Source organism: Panthera pardus, unplaced genomic scaffold (assembly GCF_024362965.1).
Source record: "Panthera pardus isolate Hobbes unplaced genomic scaffold, ASM2436296v1 HiC_scaffold_6, whole genome shotgun sequence".
In the NCBI taxonomy this organism is placed as follows: domain Eukaryota; kingdom Metazoa; phylum Chordata; class Mammalia; order Carnivora; family Felidae; genus Panthera; species Panthera pardus.
Window position 1 is genome coordinate 94,600,469 of NW_026526991.1, and position 16,645 is coordinate 94,617,113.

At 44.4% G+C, this 16,645-nt stretch overlaps 1 protein-coding gene across 1 annotated transcript in view; it reads right to left on the reverse strand.

Moving 5' to 3' along the window:
* FAM234B (family with sequence similarity 234 member B) overlaps positions 1 to 16,645 on the reverse strand; it is a 35,584-nt gene that overhangs the window by 6,712 nt on the left and 12,227 nt on the right. Inside the window, exons 3-10 of the mRNA XM_019452029.2 lie at positions 14,379 to 14,477; positions 10,601 to 10,789; positions 9,441 to 9,571; positions 5,669 to 5,816; positions 5,167 to 5,308; positions 4,021 to 4,164; positions 3,776 to 3,857; positions 651 to 806 (exon numbers count right to left, since the gene is read on the reverse strand). Of these exons, the coding sequence (XP_019307574.2) occupies positions 651 to 806; positions 3,776 to 3,857; positions 4,021 to 4,164; positions 5,167 to 5,308; positions 5,669 to 5,816; positions 9,441 to 9,571; positions 10,601 to 10,789; positions 14,379 to 14,477 (1,091 nt within the window). The remainder of the gene's footprint in view (positions 1 to 650; positions 807 to 3,775; positions 3,858 to 4,020; positions 4,165 to 5,166; positions 5,309 to 5,668; positions 5,817 to 9,440; positions 9,572 to 10,600; positions 10,790 to 14,378; positions 14,478 to 16,645) is intronic.

The window sequence follows — 16,645 nt, forward strand, 5'->3', positions numbered from 1 at the left end:
AGACGTGTTTAATTGAACTCATTCAGGGTGGGTCTTACCAAAAACTCCCAGACACCTAATACAGGTGGCACCCTGCCTCATCAGCCCCACTGAAATGCTGTGTATAGCACTTAACACATTCCAAAACCTGCCTTCTGGGCATAGGACCCTCTCTCCCACACTTCCCCTGGGGAAACTCTCAACCTCAGCCTCAGCCTCATCATCCTCTCCAACTGCTTGCCATCCCAGCCCCACACCGTTTCTGCAGGCTCCATTTACTCGCCTCAAAGCCCAGCCTCACCCCCCATGAGACCTCCTCTGCCCATTCCACACCAGTCACAGTTAGTTCTCTTCGACTGTGGCACAGATGGATCATCTGGAAATCTGGACCTTGTGGCTTTAGAAGACCTATCCTTTATCTAGCCTCCCACTGTCAGCAGCCAGCATCCAGGGGCTGTCGGCTTGCACAATGCTCGGCCGAGAGGAAGGCCAGGGCAAGCAGCGCTCAGGAGGAAGCAGGGTCTTGCCCTGCCTGCTCCAGTGCTGCTGTGATCCACCCCTGCCCCCCGGAAGCAGGGCGGCTCCATGGACCCCCACAGGCCCAATCAGCCCAGCAGAGCAGCTATCACCTCACCAAGTGACAAAGGCCCCCACCCCCCAGGCCCACTTACAGAACTGGGAGATACCGCCGACATCCCCTCGGCCCAGAAGAGGAAGACAGACTTCTGATCTGAAGTAACCGCCGAGGTGGTTGGCGTTTCCTTCATGTGGCAGGGAGCGTTGTAGGTCCAAGTAACAGAGCCTGAGTCCCCATCCACCACCATCATCTGCAGAAGAGGAGCCTGTGAGTACAGCCCGTCTCCAGAAAGGCAGCAGGCCAAGAAAACACACAGAGCAAAGAAAACCCGCAGAGATCCAAATAACACATGTATTAACAGGTTGAGCTTATTACATGTGAACAAACTGGGTGTTCGGAGAGCATTATATAAGGCCTAGGGACCAAGCCCCACTTTTCAGCAGCCGTTGTCTCCATTTTGTAGAGTTTAAAGGATTGTAGAATTCTCCAGTGGGAAGGAGATATTAATCATCTGATCCACCTCTCATTCTCAGGGTGAGAGGGTGGAGGCCCGGGACAGGAAGAGACTCAGATTGTTCAGGGTCTGTGACAGTGCTCCGACAGAGAGCGGCCCTTGGAGGGGAGCACCTCCTCCCGCTCCTTCCCTCCCACCACTGCAGCCACCACTTTAGGGAACAATGACTACGTGGACGCAAGTCCTAGGGGCTGTGCTAAAAGCTTTCTGGGTTTGATGATGTCACGACACATGTAGCTCAGCCCCAGGGTGGTCTCAAATTCAAAAGAGCACATCTAAACAGATGAACACATAAACTAAGAGATTCACTTAGTTTACTTAGATTTACTCCTCAGCTGCATCTCTCGAAGGACAATTAAGGGGCCTGAACTCATCATCCCTGACACACTGCTATCTCCTTTCACCCCAAATACCTCATACCTCACAGTTTTAGAGCCTCTTCTCGGCCAAAATCCACAAGAAACTCCCCATCCACCTCTAGCCCCTGTCTTTATGGCCCTTCTCCTCAAGGGTCTTTGTTGCATAAACGGAAGGACTATAGCTCTGGCAACAATCACTTCCCTGTTCTTCCAGCCTCTGGGTCCTGCCCTTCTTTGTCCGTGCTCGGACTCTGCCTCATGGAAGGTCCTGGAACCACACAGAGGGACAAACTCCCCTGAGCCAGCAGTTCAAGATTCCCTCCGGCAGTCTGAGGAGAAAAGTCTTGAGACACCACACTAAAAAATTTTATCCAGTCACACATATTATTTAGCTGTCATAATAACCCTATGAAGATAGGTGATACTCCCACTTTATAAAGCGATGTAGAATCTGCAGTTGGGTGAGATTATGTAATTCACCCAAGGTCACTAGCAAGTAGTGGAGCCAGGATTAAATTCCAGGTCCAAACCCTCAGCATCTCAGCTCTTAAGCAAGCAACATATCCCCTTCTCCCTTAATCCCGCTGGAATGCCCATGAAAATTCCAATCTCTACCTGAAATCTTTTTGAAACACAACCAGACATTGCTTCCTTCCTGGACAGCACTGCTGGAACTGCTCCCTGAAGTGATGCTTCCATCATCAGCTCTGTCCTCCACTCATGACCAAATAACCCTACTGCCTCCAATACATCACCTAAATTCTGCAGCCTTGCTTTTCAGGGCTCCCCATCATCAGCTGAGCTCACTCTGATCTCTCTGGAGGAAATGCCCGTTGGCCTACCCTTATATACCGACCCAGCAAACCACTTCTCTGCTTTCATGATTTGAACATCTCACCTGCAACCAACATGAAGCACCTCTTGACTCCCTGCACTCTATCTGCTCCCCACGTCCCCATGGCATTGGGCAGACCTCCTTTACCTACCCACCATGATGTGGTAGGGCTGTGTGCATACAGGCACCCCAAAGACTATGAACTACACAAAACCAGGACCTTGTCTTCATTACTGCTGTGCCTCCACAGACATCATCTGTGCATCTGGCATGGAACTTGGCAGATATTAGAGGAGATGATTAAGTGTTGTGTTTGCTCACAGGGAACAGGGCATAATATATAAATATATATGTTACAGTAAAGATAAACTGAAAAGATTGGTCAGTTATAAAAAAGAAATTTTAAAAACTCTAATTCTCCCTGTAATAAGAATGAAAACTGTCTATCCAATCATTATAACCTCATAATATGCAACCTCACATAAAATCAGGAAGACCTATGGAGCATGCCATACCATTCTGTCTCTGGGCCACTGGTGTCAGTGTTTCTAACCTAACAAGCCTTCCCAACCACCCTTCCTCATATAAATGTGGTTCAGCTTTCCAGGTTCTGCTCATCATCTTTCCCTCCTTTGTTAAGTCTTTCATAACAACCCAACCACCCCAGATATCCTGCCTTCTCTGAAATCTTGGGAAGATATGTACTGAAGTACTAAGTTCATTTATGCCTGCCTTTCCCCACCAAGAGACTTCAGAAGGTTCCTATTGCCTAACTGTGAGTTAAGAATCCAGAAAGGGGGGTGGGGAGGGCAGCAGGGAGGCGGGCAGCACCTGGGTGGCTCAGTCAGTTAAGCATCCGACTTCACCTCAGGTCATTATCTCGTGGTTTGTGAGTTCGAGCCTCACTTCAGGCTCTGTGCTGACAGCTCAGAGCCTGGAGCCTGCTTCAGATTCTGTATCTCCCTCTCTCTCTGCCCCTTGCCTGCTCACGCTGTCTCTGTCTCTCAAAAACAAATAAACACTAAAAAAAAATTTTTTTTTTTAACGTTTATTTATTTTTGAGACAGAGAGAGACAGAGCATGAACAGGGGAGGGTCAGAGAGAGGGAGACACAGAATCTGAAACAGGCTCCAGGCTCTGAGCTGTCAGCACAGAGCCCGACGCGGGGCTCGAACTCACGGACCGCGAGATCATGACCTGAGCCGAAGTCGGCCGCTTAACCGACTGAGCCACCCAGGCGCCTCCAAAAAAATTTTTTTAAAAAGGAAAAAAAAGAATCCAGAAGTGGGAACTCATGTACAGGAAGGAAGTTAGCTAGACAGGCTTCCAATGCTATAGATTGCAGCACCGAATTGTGAGTTTTCATTTTATCCATCAGCCAGAGTTTGAGTTCTCTGAAGGAAGGGACCAAATTTTAGGTTCTTTTTATTTCTCACAGGGCCTAGCATATGGCTGGACACAACATATATACCTTATATATGTTTCAATTGATTTGAGTCCCAAAGTTTTACCTTTTTCATCCCAATTCCATCCTGTATCTGTAGAAGGAAGTCTAACGTCTGATCATCAGTGAAATACCCAGGAGTAGGCTGGCTGCAAATGAGAACACAGTGATCAGTGGTGAATAAGAAGAAGAGGAAAACAAGGAATTCTCTTCTCCTGCATTGCCCCACATATCAAGCGATTGTTCTGAGGAATTTTGACACATGGGAAAGCGGATCAGAACGGCAAACACACAGAGGAACACGCTGCAAACCTGTGCAGGCCTTGCAGGCTCAATGTCCAGGAAGGTGTCAGATTCTGCCCCCGCAGCAGGACAAGGCCTTGTCTGGCTGTAATCAGGAGGTTGCTGCAGTTGGAATCAGGTGCCTTCACCATCTGGAGTAGCTCGACACCATCACTGAATTAAACAAGAGCCCAACAGTTAGCCTCCAGCTGGGATGAGATTCCCAACCCACCAGCTTGGGCTTCTGGTCTTGGTACTCTTGTATTCATCTCCCACCATTATCTCATCAGGTGGGCACTCTGTCATTCCAGGGAATCTCAGTTTAGAAACCAAACATCCCTAGAGAATTCATGCAAGTTCAAAAGGAACTCCCAGGAGAAGCGCTGCAGAGCCATATCTCTGATGTTAGACGCCCTGGGAAAGATAACAGAGCCAAGGATAATGGCAAGGAAGGCGGATGGAAACCTGGACAGGAGGCCTGAAACTGTCACTAAGCTTGGACAGCAACTCACTTGACACTGCATCAAATTATTTCTCTGTCTGGACAACTGGGACGATTCTATTTAACAACTGCCAAACTGACTGAAACAATGTGATACTGCCAGAGAAAATGCTAGAAAATGATTTGAAACTTCTGACAGAAAAGAATGAAGACAATTACCATCCAGGCCTGGGGTTAAATGGGTAAAATCCACTCCATGTGGAAAATGGCATGCTTTGGATTAAGAAATAAACAAAAATAAAAAATAAGATTTCATGGATGCTAGCCTTGCTTCTGCCAAAATGAGTTTTTAACTAAGAGAAAAACACAGAAGAAGAGTAGGGCAGATGCTTCAGCACAGTTTTACAAGCAGGTCTTTTAAATAAATCTGTCTCCCTACCTGAAGGGTTCCCAGTCTCACCTATCCCACTCTCAGAACCCTAAACAAATATCCTTCTTTGCAACCTATGTGCAGAGTGGTCACAAATCATGATCACCAACACACAGCTATCAACACATTATGTTACCAAGAAAAGAAAGTTTCTAACTCACCAGACCAGAAGATGGTATATTAAGGGCAGCACTGTTTCCCCCCAAACTTCTGCCCACTTATTCACCAGCCCAACCAAACTTGGAGACTCCATAACACATGAGATCTCAGATCTCACTGTGACAAAGTCAGACATCTGCCCTACCTGTAAATGTCAATGAGCTCAGACAGGTTGATAGATCTTCGCTTCTCCCATTCTGGCTCTTCTATCTGCAGAGAAGGTGGTAAGCTGTCTCGATTTTGGGCCTGAACAAAAATGTCCCGCAGGGCGACAGCTTGGATATTTCCTAGCACCACAGGAAGAACCAACACTGAGAAGTTGAATTTACTAGAACTCTCCCAGGGTGAGGATCTGAGCAAGAGACACAGAGCCGAATCAGATGGGTCTAATATAGCCCACCCAGTACATATCCAACATGGAGTGACTGGAGAAGTGATTAAGTGGATGCTGCACAGTCTTTGGAGAAGGCAGCTGAGAAAAGCAGAGTTAATAACCCGCAATGGGTGGGGGAGAGTGAGAGGCCCCTGGGACAGGACGTGGCAATAGGGCTGGTGACAGCAATTCCCGAGCTTTCATTGTCTCAAAAGGGAGGCCTAACACACACACACAGATGGGGAACAGCAGCGAAACTACACTTAATTCTTACCAAAGCCAAAAAGGATATAGACAGCCCCGTTTGTGGTGACGTAAACCTGAGGACCAATCAGATTCCCCACGCCCACGATGTTGTACTTCACAGGTCGGCCCACCGGACTCCCTGTCCGGCCAGACACCAGCAGAAAGCACAGATCTGGCTGAAGAAGCAAAAAAACGGGAGTCAATAGATGTCATATCGTCTCCTAATCAAGTAGCTTCTACAGAAGTCACTGCGCTCTGATTAGCTAAGGGTTCAGAAACACTTCCCAAAGTTGCACAGCACAAAGCCAAACCTGCTTCCCTTTTTTTCCCTGGAAGCAAGAAAATGAAGCCAATGTCCCATTCCTTGTTAGATATGTGCAAAAAGCATCTTCATGGTAGCTTAGGCAATTTCTCTGAAGCATGGTTGTTGCTGATTAACAGTCTTCTGAGGCACAGAGTTCTAGCCGAGAGCTAAGTATAGGACAGCTGACTGCTGGGTCTCTATTCTCATACCCAGAAATCCCCAGTAATATTTGGTCCCAACTAAAATCAACACGGGCAGTCTCTCCCATCATAACATTACATGTCTAGCCTGGCCACTATCAACCCTCAAGCAGAGATCAGCAAACCTATCCTGTGAAGAGTCAAAAGGTGGATATTTTAGGTTTTGCAACTCAGATGATTTCTGTAGCAACTAGTCAACCACCATAGTGTGAGAGCAGCCATCGATAATAATAAATGAAGAGGCATGACTGTGCTCCAATAAAACTTTAGAAAAACAAGCAGTGGGCCAAATCTGGCCTGCAGGTCAGTTTGTCAACCCTGCCCTAAAGGGTTTTCTTTAGGAATAGAGTCACTGGTCACTACAATATGAGGATTGTAGTGATATCCTGACTTAAGTAAAGCTTTTGACGAAGTTTAACATCACGAATTCTTCTGGACAAGATAAAAAGATATGGTTTTCAGTGCACCTAGAGTAAGAGTCAATGCCAATCCAGAGGGAGACTTTTGGTGGGATGTCACAGCACTCTGCCATTATCCCATTGCTACTAATCATTCTCATCAAAGACTTGAATGAATAGCTTATCTCAAGCTTATCACAGAACTGAAAGTGATAGCTAATATGCTATATGACAAACTCAAAATTCAAAGAAGTCTTAGGCTTGGAAGATGGGTCAAAATCTGAAAGAAGAAATGGGGCCACTAATGAGTTGATTAAGTAAAAGGTGTGGGTGCTTTAACGGATTATAAACAAAAACTAAATCTTAGAAAGGCTATCGCAATCTTCAGCTGCATTAATAGAAATATAAAGCCTATATCTAAAAAAGTAATAATTTCCCTATGCTGGTAAAACTGGCTATATCACAAATAGAATATTGTTTTCAGATATGGGTACCACATTTTAAAAGAGATATGGATAAAATGGAGTGCAAAGGAAAAGAAAGCAAGAAAGAGAGGGGTCTAGACTTCATTTTGTACAGAGTACAGTATAAGAAATTGGAGGTAGCCTTAGAGTAGCAGGTGTAGTGGGACGAGGCTAAGGGCTAATAGGCCTACATGAAAGCATGTAGAAAGAGGATTAGATTCTTTCAGAGTAGCTCTGTGGGGCTGAAGCTGGAACAGTGAGTGGAAGCTATGAGAAAACAGAATTCTCACCAATGTGACAGAATTTTCTTGACCTGACCAAAAATGAAATGAACTGCCTTATAAATCAGTGATATTCCCATTAGCCTGAGTACTCATGGAGAGTATGGATGCCAATGTGTCTAGAATACCGTATCAGACTATTACAGCACAGTGGAAGAGGGTTCACCACATGGCTTTTAAGGTCCCTTCCCACCTAGAAGATCCAAACTGTTCTAGACCAGATCAGTTCCTCTCACCCCAAACCAGGTCCCACTGTCCCAAGCCCACCTCACTCTAAACCCAGATCTAAGAACAGAGTCACTCTAAGTCATAGACCTCGTATGTTCTATTCCTCAAGAAGAGAGAGCCTTCTATACTGTAGCTTAGAGTAAACCAGCTTAAGTTTCCCAGGTTCTTTGTTGCTGGCATCATGGTCAAGAGAGGTCAGTAGAAAGATGAGGCTACTGCTGTAAACCCATTGCTTCACTAAGATTTTTTTAATCTATCAACCATCTATCAACCATCTATCAACTTTTCAGGCAGAATGTGTAAATAAGTAAATTCTGTGACACAAGTTGGGCGATACACATTTTTGCTGTTTGGTTAAGACAAAAAAAAAAAAAAGCACAGAGTTGGAGCAGACAAGAAGCTAATTCCTCTAATAGAGGCCACCTCACTATGGAGGGTCCTTAGAAGCCAGAACCTCTAGCCTGTCAACCACCTCTGGCTAATAAGCCAAATGGGGTATTAAGGCCGAGATTTTTAAACTTATCCAGGATACAGAAACTTTTTCAATTTCTTGCTATGCCTCTGCTAACCATACTTCCATTGAAAAGAAACTCCCCATACTTTCCACTTTGGCACCTTCAGATAATCACTCCCTGATGGGCATAGTCTTCAAAAATTTCCCTACACCCTGGTCTCTTTATTCACAATGACTGTAATAAAAAAGGTTATGTAAACAATAGTTGAGTTTTGGGTTCAATCTACTTTGAGACCAACTGGCTAGCTGAAGAAAAACTAACAGAAAGTACCCTTAAAACAAACTAGCCTTCAGAAATTTACCTAACTTCTTTGTTTTCATCTTACAAAGTATCACCAGGTGTCCTAGAGCAGTGCTCCTCAACACTTGTGATTGGTGAAGCACTTTCAGTTAGTCTCTGGTGCTCCTGGCAGAAAACCATAAAACACTGATAGATTTCACGCTATTCTAAATAATTTTACTTGCAGATTTTATAACTATACTCCACGCATATGCATTACAAAAATCACAGCAGCAAACACAAGGTCTACTAAAAATTAACATATGCTACCAAATAAAGCAAAATCATCTACATCCACAGTTTTCCACAAATGTTATCTGCCAATTGTTCCTGGCAAACTCACATAGGAAGTCTGAGAAAAAGACTTAGAGGAACTCTGACACAAGCTTGAAGAAAAGCTTTAGGAGTAAAAACTTAAAGTTGAGATAAATCTGTTCATTAACATATTCTTTCCTGTGAATCAGGAGGGAAAACTACTATTATTTTAACTGTGCACAGAATAACTAGTTCCAGTACCCCACAGCTCCAATAAAGCAGAATTGAGAAGTGTAATTTAAGGACCAACGTACTAGACTCAAAGTCTGTATTATCATAGCCTGCGTTACAGCTATCCTTTCTTAGGTCATTGTTGTTATTACTTATTCAATTTACAACATGCTCTATGTACATGAACTATCAGCCTATCTTATTGTTTTATGTAAAATAAAAATTAAGTATACATAACTAACAACACAAACGCATGGTCCAATAGGCACTACGTTAGGCACTTAAATACATTAGTTCCAACTTTCACAACAATCCTGTGAGTAGACAGAACCTTCCCATGTCCAGGGCCCACCTGGATCCCATGGCTTGCCCACGGCCACACAGCTACAGCAGAGCACGAATTGAAACACAGACCTATTTGGCTCCAGAGCTCTACCATGTCACAGTCAATGGGAACATAATGAGGCTGCCGGGGAAAACGAGTTCATGATCGTAATTTATTCATTAAGTCTCACAAAGACTATTTGCTTAAACCCAAGCCCTCGTAAAAAGCTTTCGAGCAGCATTTATAATAACAACACTAGGAGCTGACTAAAGTTGGAACGTTTCCTACGAGAAACACAGACCATTTAATACAGGGCATACCTGCAATTCCCCAATGGCCAGGACTACAAGATCTCGAACACCATCTTCATCCAAGTCTGGCAGCACCACCCCTGGGGCAGCCAGGGTACCGTTGGATAAGTAGTTTGGGTTTAAAGTCCAAATGGCTTTCCCTAGGGGAGGGCAAAGAGGCTGATCACAATTTACAGCTTTCGGACTCTGGAAAAGGCAGACGCCATGCTCCCAGATCAGAAAAGAGAAACCCAATGGGCAAACGACAGACAGCAGCTCTTCCTTACTTTTTTAGTTTTTATCTTACAGGGGACAAACGGAGCAGGGAGTGTAAGCTGAAATCCTCAAGTGTCTGACTCATAAACCTGTGTGATAACTTCATGCCTAGATTTTTTAGATAAAATAGAAGTGCTGAAATCTCTTCAAGAAAGAGGAGCCCACTTGTCTGGGGCAGAGAAACTGATCTGTAAGAGATTATTACAACTATTAAGGAAACTTCCAGGGGCAGCCGGCCAGACCAAGTCTCCCTCCCGCTACCACATGTTCACATGAGCAGGGAAATTGTAGGAGGTTTTCAAAATGACTTCACTTCTGCAGTTAACTCACATTTAAATTTTTTTCACTCAAAGTTACCCCACTACCAAACTCCAACCTCTAAAACTGGGAAGGTTGCTATGCATTCATTCAGCTTCGCTCGAGTACACTTATGGTGGTGTCGGGGGCCTTCATTATATTTGATTCTCTTTCACTCCTTGTGTCATGGATGTCTGAGTATAATAAGAAGTCAAAAGGCCAAATCAACATGCATCAACAAACCTTAGTTTCCTCCCTGACCTTTGCTGAGGTGGTTAATGGCCAAGTTTACACAGGGACCCTGTATATATCAGATACAAGAGACAGAGCTTGGCTGTCTTTTGTACACAGCAGGAAGACTAAAACCAAAAGCCTCAGGGTAGTTTCTGTTTGGGCAATTCAGTTTAGCCCCAACCTAACACCAAACAGGTTTAACCGTGGATCTATTACTCAATCTATTCAAACCCTTTCTCTATCTACCTTAATACTCACCTTCCCAAGTAGTAAAATCAGATTTTCCATCATGCGACAGTGGTAAGGCCCCCTCCACACGAGACTGTTCTGACCAGAGACTGTGACTCACTGGAACAGAGGCTTTTGTGGAAAATGATCTTTACCTGATGTTGCATTGAACGCACTGAACATCTTATGCGTCCCTGTCACGAGGCAGATGGTCTCAGCCACGCTTCCCGGTATCAGATCCAAACATGTAATATCTCGGGCCTCCTCGGGGAGGGGACTCAACCAGAGTGTGCTGCCATTCATCCCCGAAAGGCACACAAGGACAGCAGCTGGCCTTGAGACACCTAAAAGCACTCGAGAGATACAAGAAAAGAAAGGAGACACAGAAGATAAACAGTACAGGTGAGAAGGAGGCCAGAAAACCAAAAGTAAATGGTGCCGAAGCAGCACCTCACACCTGCGTATTCTGCTCCTTCCCATATTTCTGGCTCCAAGTCTCAACAACAGAGTTCCTCTCATATCTGCCCAACACACTTCTCACGTAAGACAAGAGGTGTGGACCTCATCCAGGCCACCTTGTGTGCATGTTGCACCTCCCCCAACACGCTTGTTTACATGTCCGTCACCTCAGCCCCCACTAAATAGCAACACTCGTAAGGATAAAGACTGTCACATTAATTTCTGTATCCTCAGTGCCTCACAAAGCACCTAGCACACACAGCAACCAATCGTTTGCTGAATAAAAGACAGGAGCAAAATCTAGAACATGGGAAAGTCACTGCGGAGAACAAAAGCAATCAAGAGGGTAAGGCATGCTCAGAAAAGTCAGACTGAGCTAGAACATGCACAGAGCAGGGGCAAAGAAATACCTGAGTTCTGAGACGCCGGGGTGGCTCAGTCAGCAAAGCCTCCGACTCTTGATTTCAGATCAGGTCATGATCTCACGGTTCATGAGATTGAGCCCTACATCAGGCTCTGTGCTGACAGTGTGGAGACTCCTTGGGATTCTCTCTCTTCCCCTCTCTCCGCCCCTCCCCTGCTCTCTCTTTCTCTCTCAAAATAAATAAATAAACTTGGAAAAAAAAAAAAAAAGAAATACCTGAGTTCTATTCATCGCTAGCAAGTGCTCCCTGAGAGCAGAAAAAATAAAACATTTTAAAAATAAAATCCTGAAGATTACATGTAGCAATGATCAGTAGGCCTTCCTGGTCTAGACTCCCATGGAATCAGCTGATATAGCCCCAGTCAGGAAAGAATACTTGGGAAAACTTAATGTCTATGTTCAAGGACAGCTGGTAAGGGATCAGAGTAGCTCATCTCTTTAGTAAATAATCCTTTACGTCACTTAATTAACAATTAGAATAACAACTTTCTCTCTTGCCAGTTTTACGTTCACCTTCAGGATAGGGATGCTGACTCATCTCAACACTTTCCACTTCCAGCAACAACCAATATGGACAAAGCAATTAAGTTTTAGAGCTTCACTGTACCTATTCCTCAGCACTGCTAATTAAATATACAACCAAAAAACAAGAGACAAGCTGTGGCTCACTGTTTCAGACCCTGTTGCCAGAAGCATTGATACACATGACAAATTACAGTAACATATGTTAGCTTCCGGACTTCCCAGGGTTGCTGTGATTAATATACTGTGCTGTCCTTCCTCCTTAAGGACCCTCTGAGACTCCAGATCAATTCTCTGAATCATCTTTTTCCAGGTGGTAATGGGCTATCCGTTCCCCACCAGACTGTGGCTCCTTGAGGCAGAGACCACATTCATCTTGTTTAGCTTCAATATGACTGGCACAGCTCTATGTAAGGTGCACAGCAGGTATTCAATTCATAGTTGTTGAATAAATGGATGCACAAATGAATAAATAAATAAGTAAATAAATAACATAATCCTTCTTGTGCTCAGTGGCGCAGATCTTTGAACCCACTGGCTGGGGTTATGGGCACAGCAGTTTGACATGAGGGTCAAGGATGTGAACTCCAGAGACTCTCAGCTATACAGTTTGATCCCAGCTCTACCATTTACCAGCTATGGGACTTTGCCAAGTTCTTCAAACTCCCTATGTCTGTTTCCCCATATGCAAATGGCGAACAGAGGGATATTAGTCTACCCCATAGGATTATGCTGAGAGATAAATTTGTTCATAACATGTTATACACTTATACCAGTGCATAGTATACAAGAAGTACCATATGTTAGCTCCAGTGTTTTCATCATCTGTAACAAAATCAGGCTAGCCTGCATTGTGCCCAAACCCATGGCCTTGCCATTAGGAGTCCTGATATATAGCAATCTGTGTAAAACAATAACTAAAAAAAAGTCTCCAGGGGCGCCTGGGTGGCTTAGTCGGTTAAGCGTCCGACTTCAGCTCAGGTCACGATCTCGCGGTCCGTGAGTTCGAGCCCCGCGTTCGGCTCTGGGCTGATGGCTCAGAGCCTGGAGCCTGCTTCCGATTCTGTGTCTCCCTCTCTCTCTGCCCGTCCCCTGTTCATGCTCTGTCTCTCTCTGTCCCAAAAATAAATAGACGTTAAAAAAAAAAAATTTTTTTTAAATAAAGTCTCCAAATCTAAAGGGGATAGGGAAAATTTTTACTTCAAAGGCTAATAGTCATAGACAAAAAAAAATGTAATTAAAGTTCAATCATATAAAAGTCAATTAAAGTCAAAAGTTAACCCTCTAGGCTGAAGTTTCTCTCTGCAAACAGATCTATTCCTAAATTGCTTCTACAGATTACACAAGACCCAGAAAGTTTTTTTCTAATAATGTCAGAGAAGAGGGCAGCTTAGCATTCCCTAAAACATACCTAGATGTTTATTCCAGGGCCTGGATGATTAAAAAGTAGCTACTCGGGCATCCTCAGCCTCAAACCAGAGTTCCTGTATCAGTTTACAGACTACAGTTTGAATCCACTTTAATGGATGCTGTAGGACAAACCAGAAGCCCCCATGTACCTACACTGAAAATGCAACTTTTTTTTTTTTCCTGTAGTTGACATATATCACACACTCAATCAGGTTAAGTTGTGGTAAGGTTTAATAAAGAGACTGTTTACAAAGTTGTGGTCTGGGTACAGACAAACCACAAGGGATAGTGCAACCCCTTAGAACTGTTACCACTCCCAGGCACAAAGAGACAGGAGAGGAAGTGATTCCTGAAATCCCAAAAAAGAAAGTCCTATGAGAAGACCACCTTAAGAGAGGATGTGACCTATGATCAAGGATGTAGCCAGCCTGAGTTCACCCTGGCAGGGAGGGAGCCAAGGGAATAAATACCCTCCCCCCACTCTCTTCCTCTCCTCCAACTTCTTGCCTGTGCTTCCTATTGGCCAAACCCAATCAGAAGTTGGTAAGCAAGGTAGCCTGTTGACATAATGCCTACTGGTTGGCCTTCCAGTGCAGAGAGCAGGGTGGGAGACCAGAGAGAACGAGAGAGGACTAAACACGAGTAAAAAGAAAGCACCTGGCCAAGATATATGTGTGTAAAAATATGTTAGAACATGAACAGAAGCTTTCTGCTGGGGATGGGAAGGTCAGATTGGATTAGCATTTACTATAATCTAAGAAGCAATGGAAAATTGGCCGGGAGAAAACTCAAGAACCCTGAGAACTAATGCTGTTCATTGGTGTGTAGACAAGTCACTTCCTCTCTGGATCTCAGCTTCTGTATTATGGGACTGGGCGACCCACTAAAAGTTCTTCCAGCTACAACTCTCCATGATTCCTTGAAATGAGCTTTGCTTACACACAGGAGCTTTCCAATAAGGTTAGTCACATATGATAGACCCATGATGACTTTCTATTGACTCCAGATCCTTTTCTATAGTGCCCTTCCGGAGACAACCCTCATGTTTTCTCTTAGTTCACAGCCCCTCCAATCAATGAACTTCTCCTGTAGCAGCCTCTATAAGACATGTCTCTTACCGACCGCACTCCCATTCCTTGAAGTTACGAAGGAGAGAAGTACATCGCGCAGGCCATCTCCATTCACATCAGCCAATTCCAACGGAGACAGGTCCCCACCTGATGAATACATAAAAACAAAAAAGTCCTGAGTTAAGTCACCACAAACCAGTTCTCCCAGGTTACAAAGGGAACAGACACAGAGCACTGCCAGCACCTCCCTAAAAAATAGGCAGACTTCTGGTTCCTAGATAAGACAGAGTACACACAGTACTGCCTATTCTTCTAAGTGCAGCTCAAGTCCCCAGGCATTACTGAGAAAACAAATGTAAGAAGACTCTGGAAGGCGCAGAGAAGGTAGCATGGCTAGAGATTGCAAAACCCAAGGAATGACAAGGTGATGACTCCCCTGGGCTTTCTTTTGGCCTGAAATGTCCCAGACGAGGTGCTGCAGAAGCTGGCAACCAGAAATGCCAGCAGGTACAGACAAAAAAGGTCCAAGAAAAGCTGGCTCCCCTAGCCAAAGGACCAGGAAAGGAGCAGCATAGCAAGACAGGCAAGTTTTAGATGACAAGTGTTCTACACCAACCAAACACCATACAGATAGAACTGTGCCCCCACCCCACCCCCACAGCAAAGGCCAAGTGAGAGCCTAGAGTTCCACTTTGCCCAGCTGTAATAAGGCACCCTTCCCCCACCCCAACCAAGGTCACATCGGAGAAGGCCAGGTGGGGAGCCAGGACTTTCATCCCTGCCTAGTGCCCTCCACACACACAAGGGAAGCCTATAGTTTTACCCCTACCTGGCATGAATGAGGCAGCTCGCACCGCCCCTGCCTGGGTGGTGTCAGCAGAGGCCTAGCAGGGAGTTTGGGCTTCCCACTGAGCGGTGACAAATAGATAGTGCCACCCTACCCCTCAACAGTGTGGAGTCAGAGGACACCTGCCAAAGTTGGAGAGAACTCATGCACAGCTGGTGGAAGTGTAAACTGGTACAACCACTATGGAAAATAATTTAACGTAAATTGAACACACACACACCTTATGACCCAGCAGTATCACTCACAGGTGATCTAGAGAAATGCTCACACACTGCATCAGCAAACATGTAAAAGAATCTTCTTAACAGCATTATTTATTTTTTAAAAAATAGAAGTCACCTAAGTGTTCATCAACAGTAAAATGAATCAATAAATCATGGGATAATCATACCATGGGAAATCAGTGATGAAAATGAGTAAGGTCCAGTTACAGTATATCAATATTGATGAACCTCAAAAAGCATTTTATAAACATGCTAAACAAAAATAAAAAACAAGTCACAGAAGCCTGCTTAATTACATTTATACAAAATTCAAAACGGGAAAAATTACTTTACCATGTGGTAAAACTTTAAAGAAAAGTAAAGAAATAATGACACAAAACTCAGGGCAGTAGAACTCCGGCAGGGAGAGGTGGCTTTGGTGAGGAGAGACACATGGCGATTTCAACGGTCTTTATAATGTCTTATTTCTCAAACTCGATGGTGGATACATCAATGATTTGTTCCTAGCCTTTACACCATATACAAATATTATAAGAGCTCACTTAGAACCATCAAAAAAGGAAAGAAGAGGTGTGCCTGGGTGGCTCAGTCAGTTGAGCATCCAACTCTTGATTTCAGCTCAGGTCATGATCACAGGGTCATGGGATTGAGCCCTGTGTTGGGCTCCGGGCTCTGAGCTGAGTGTGAAGCCTGCTTAAGATTCTCTCACTCTCTTTCTCTCTCACTCTCTCTCTTTCTCTCTCTCTCCCCCTCTGCCCTTCGCCCCTACTTGAGCTCTCTCTCTATATAAAATAAAAAAAATTTTTTTTTAATAAATTGAAATCTTTGAAAAAAGGAAGACAGGGAGAGATATCCTGTGTGGTGGGAATACAGCATACGTCACATCTACCCAGTCTTGCCTTAAGAGAAAGTAAAGGTGAGAACACAGAACTCATCAGAAGCTAAATCAACTAAAATTAGTGAAGTGTCAGAGGTAAAATACTTCTAAACGAAGATGAGGTAGGGGTTTGGGAGTATCGTAGGGGAGGGAAAATTTCTCCTCTACCTTCTTAGGGTTCCTAGCTGGGACTGAGTAATAAAACATAATGAGATAACTGGTTAAGAAGACAGACTGACGTGACAAAAGGACTCAACGTTTACTGAATGAAATTTCACATGTACGTGGGAGCCCCCACAGAAAAATAAAGACCTGGAGAAGTGCTTACGTACTAGGTTGAACAAAGAGTGGTAGCCATGGGAAGGGA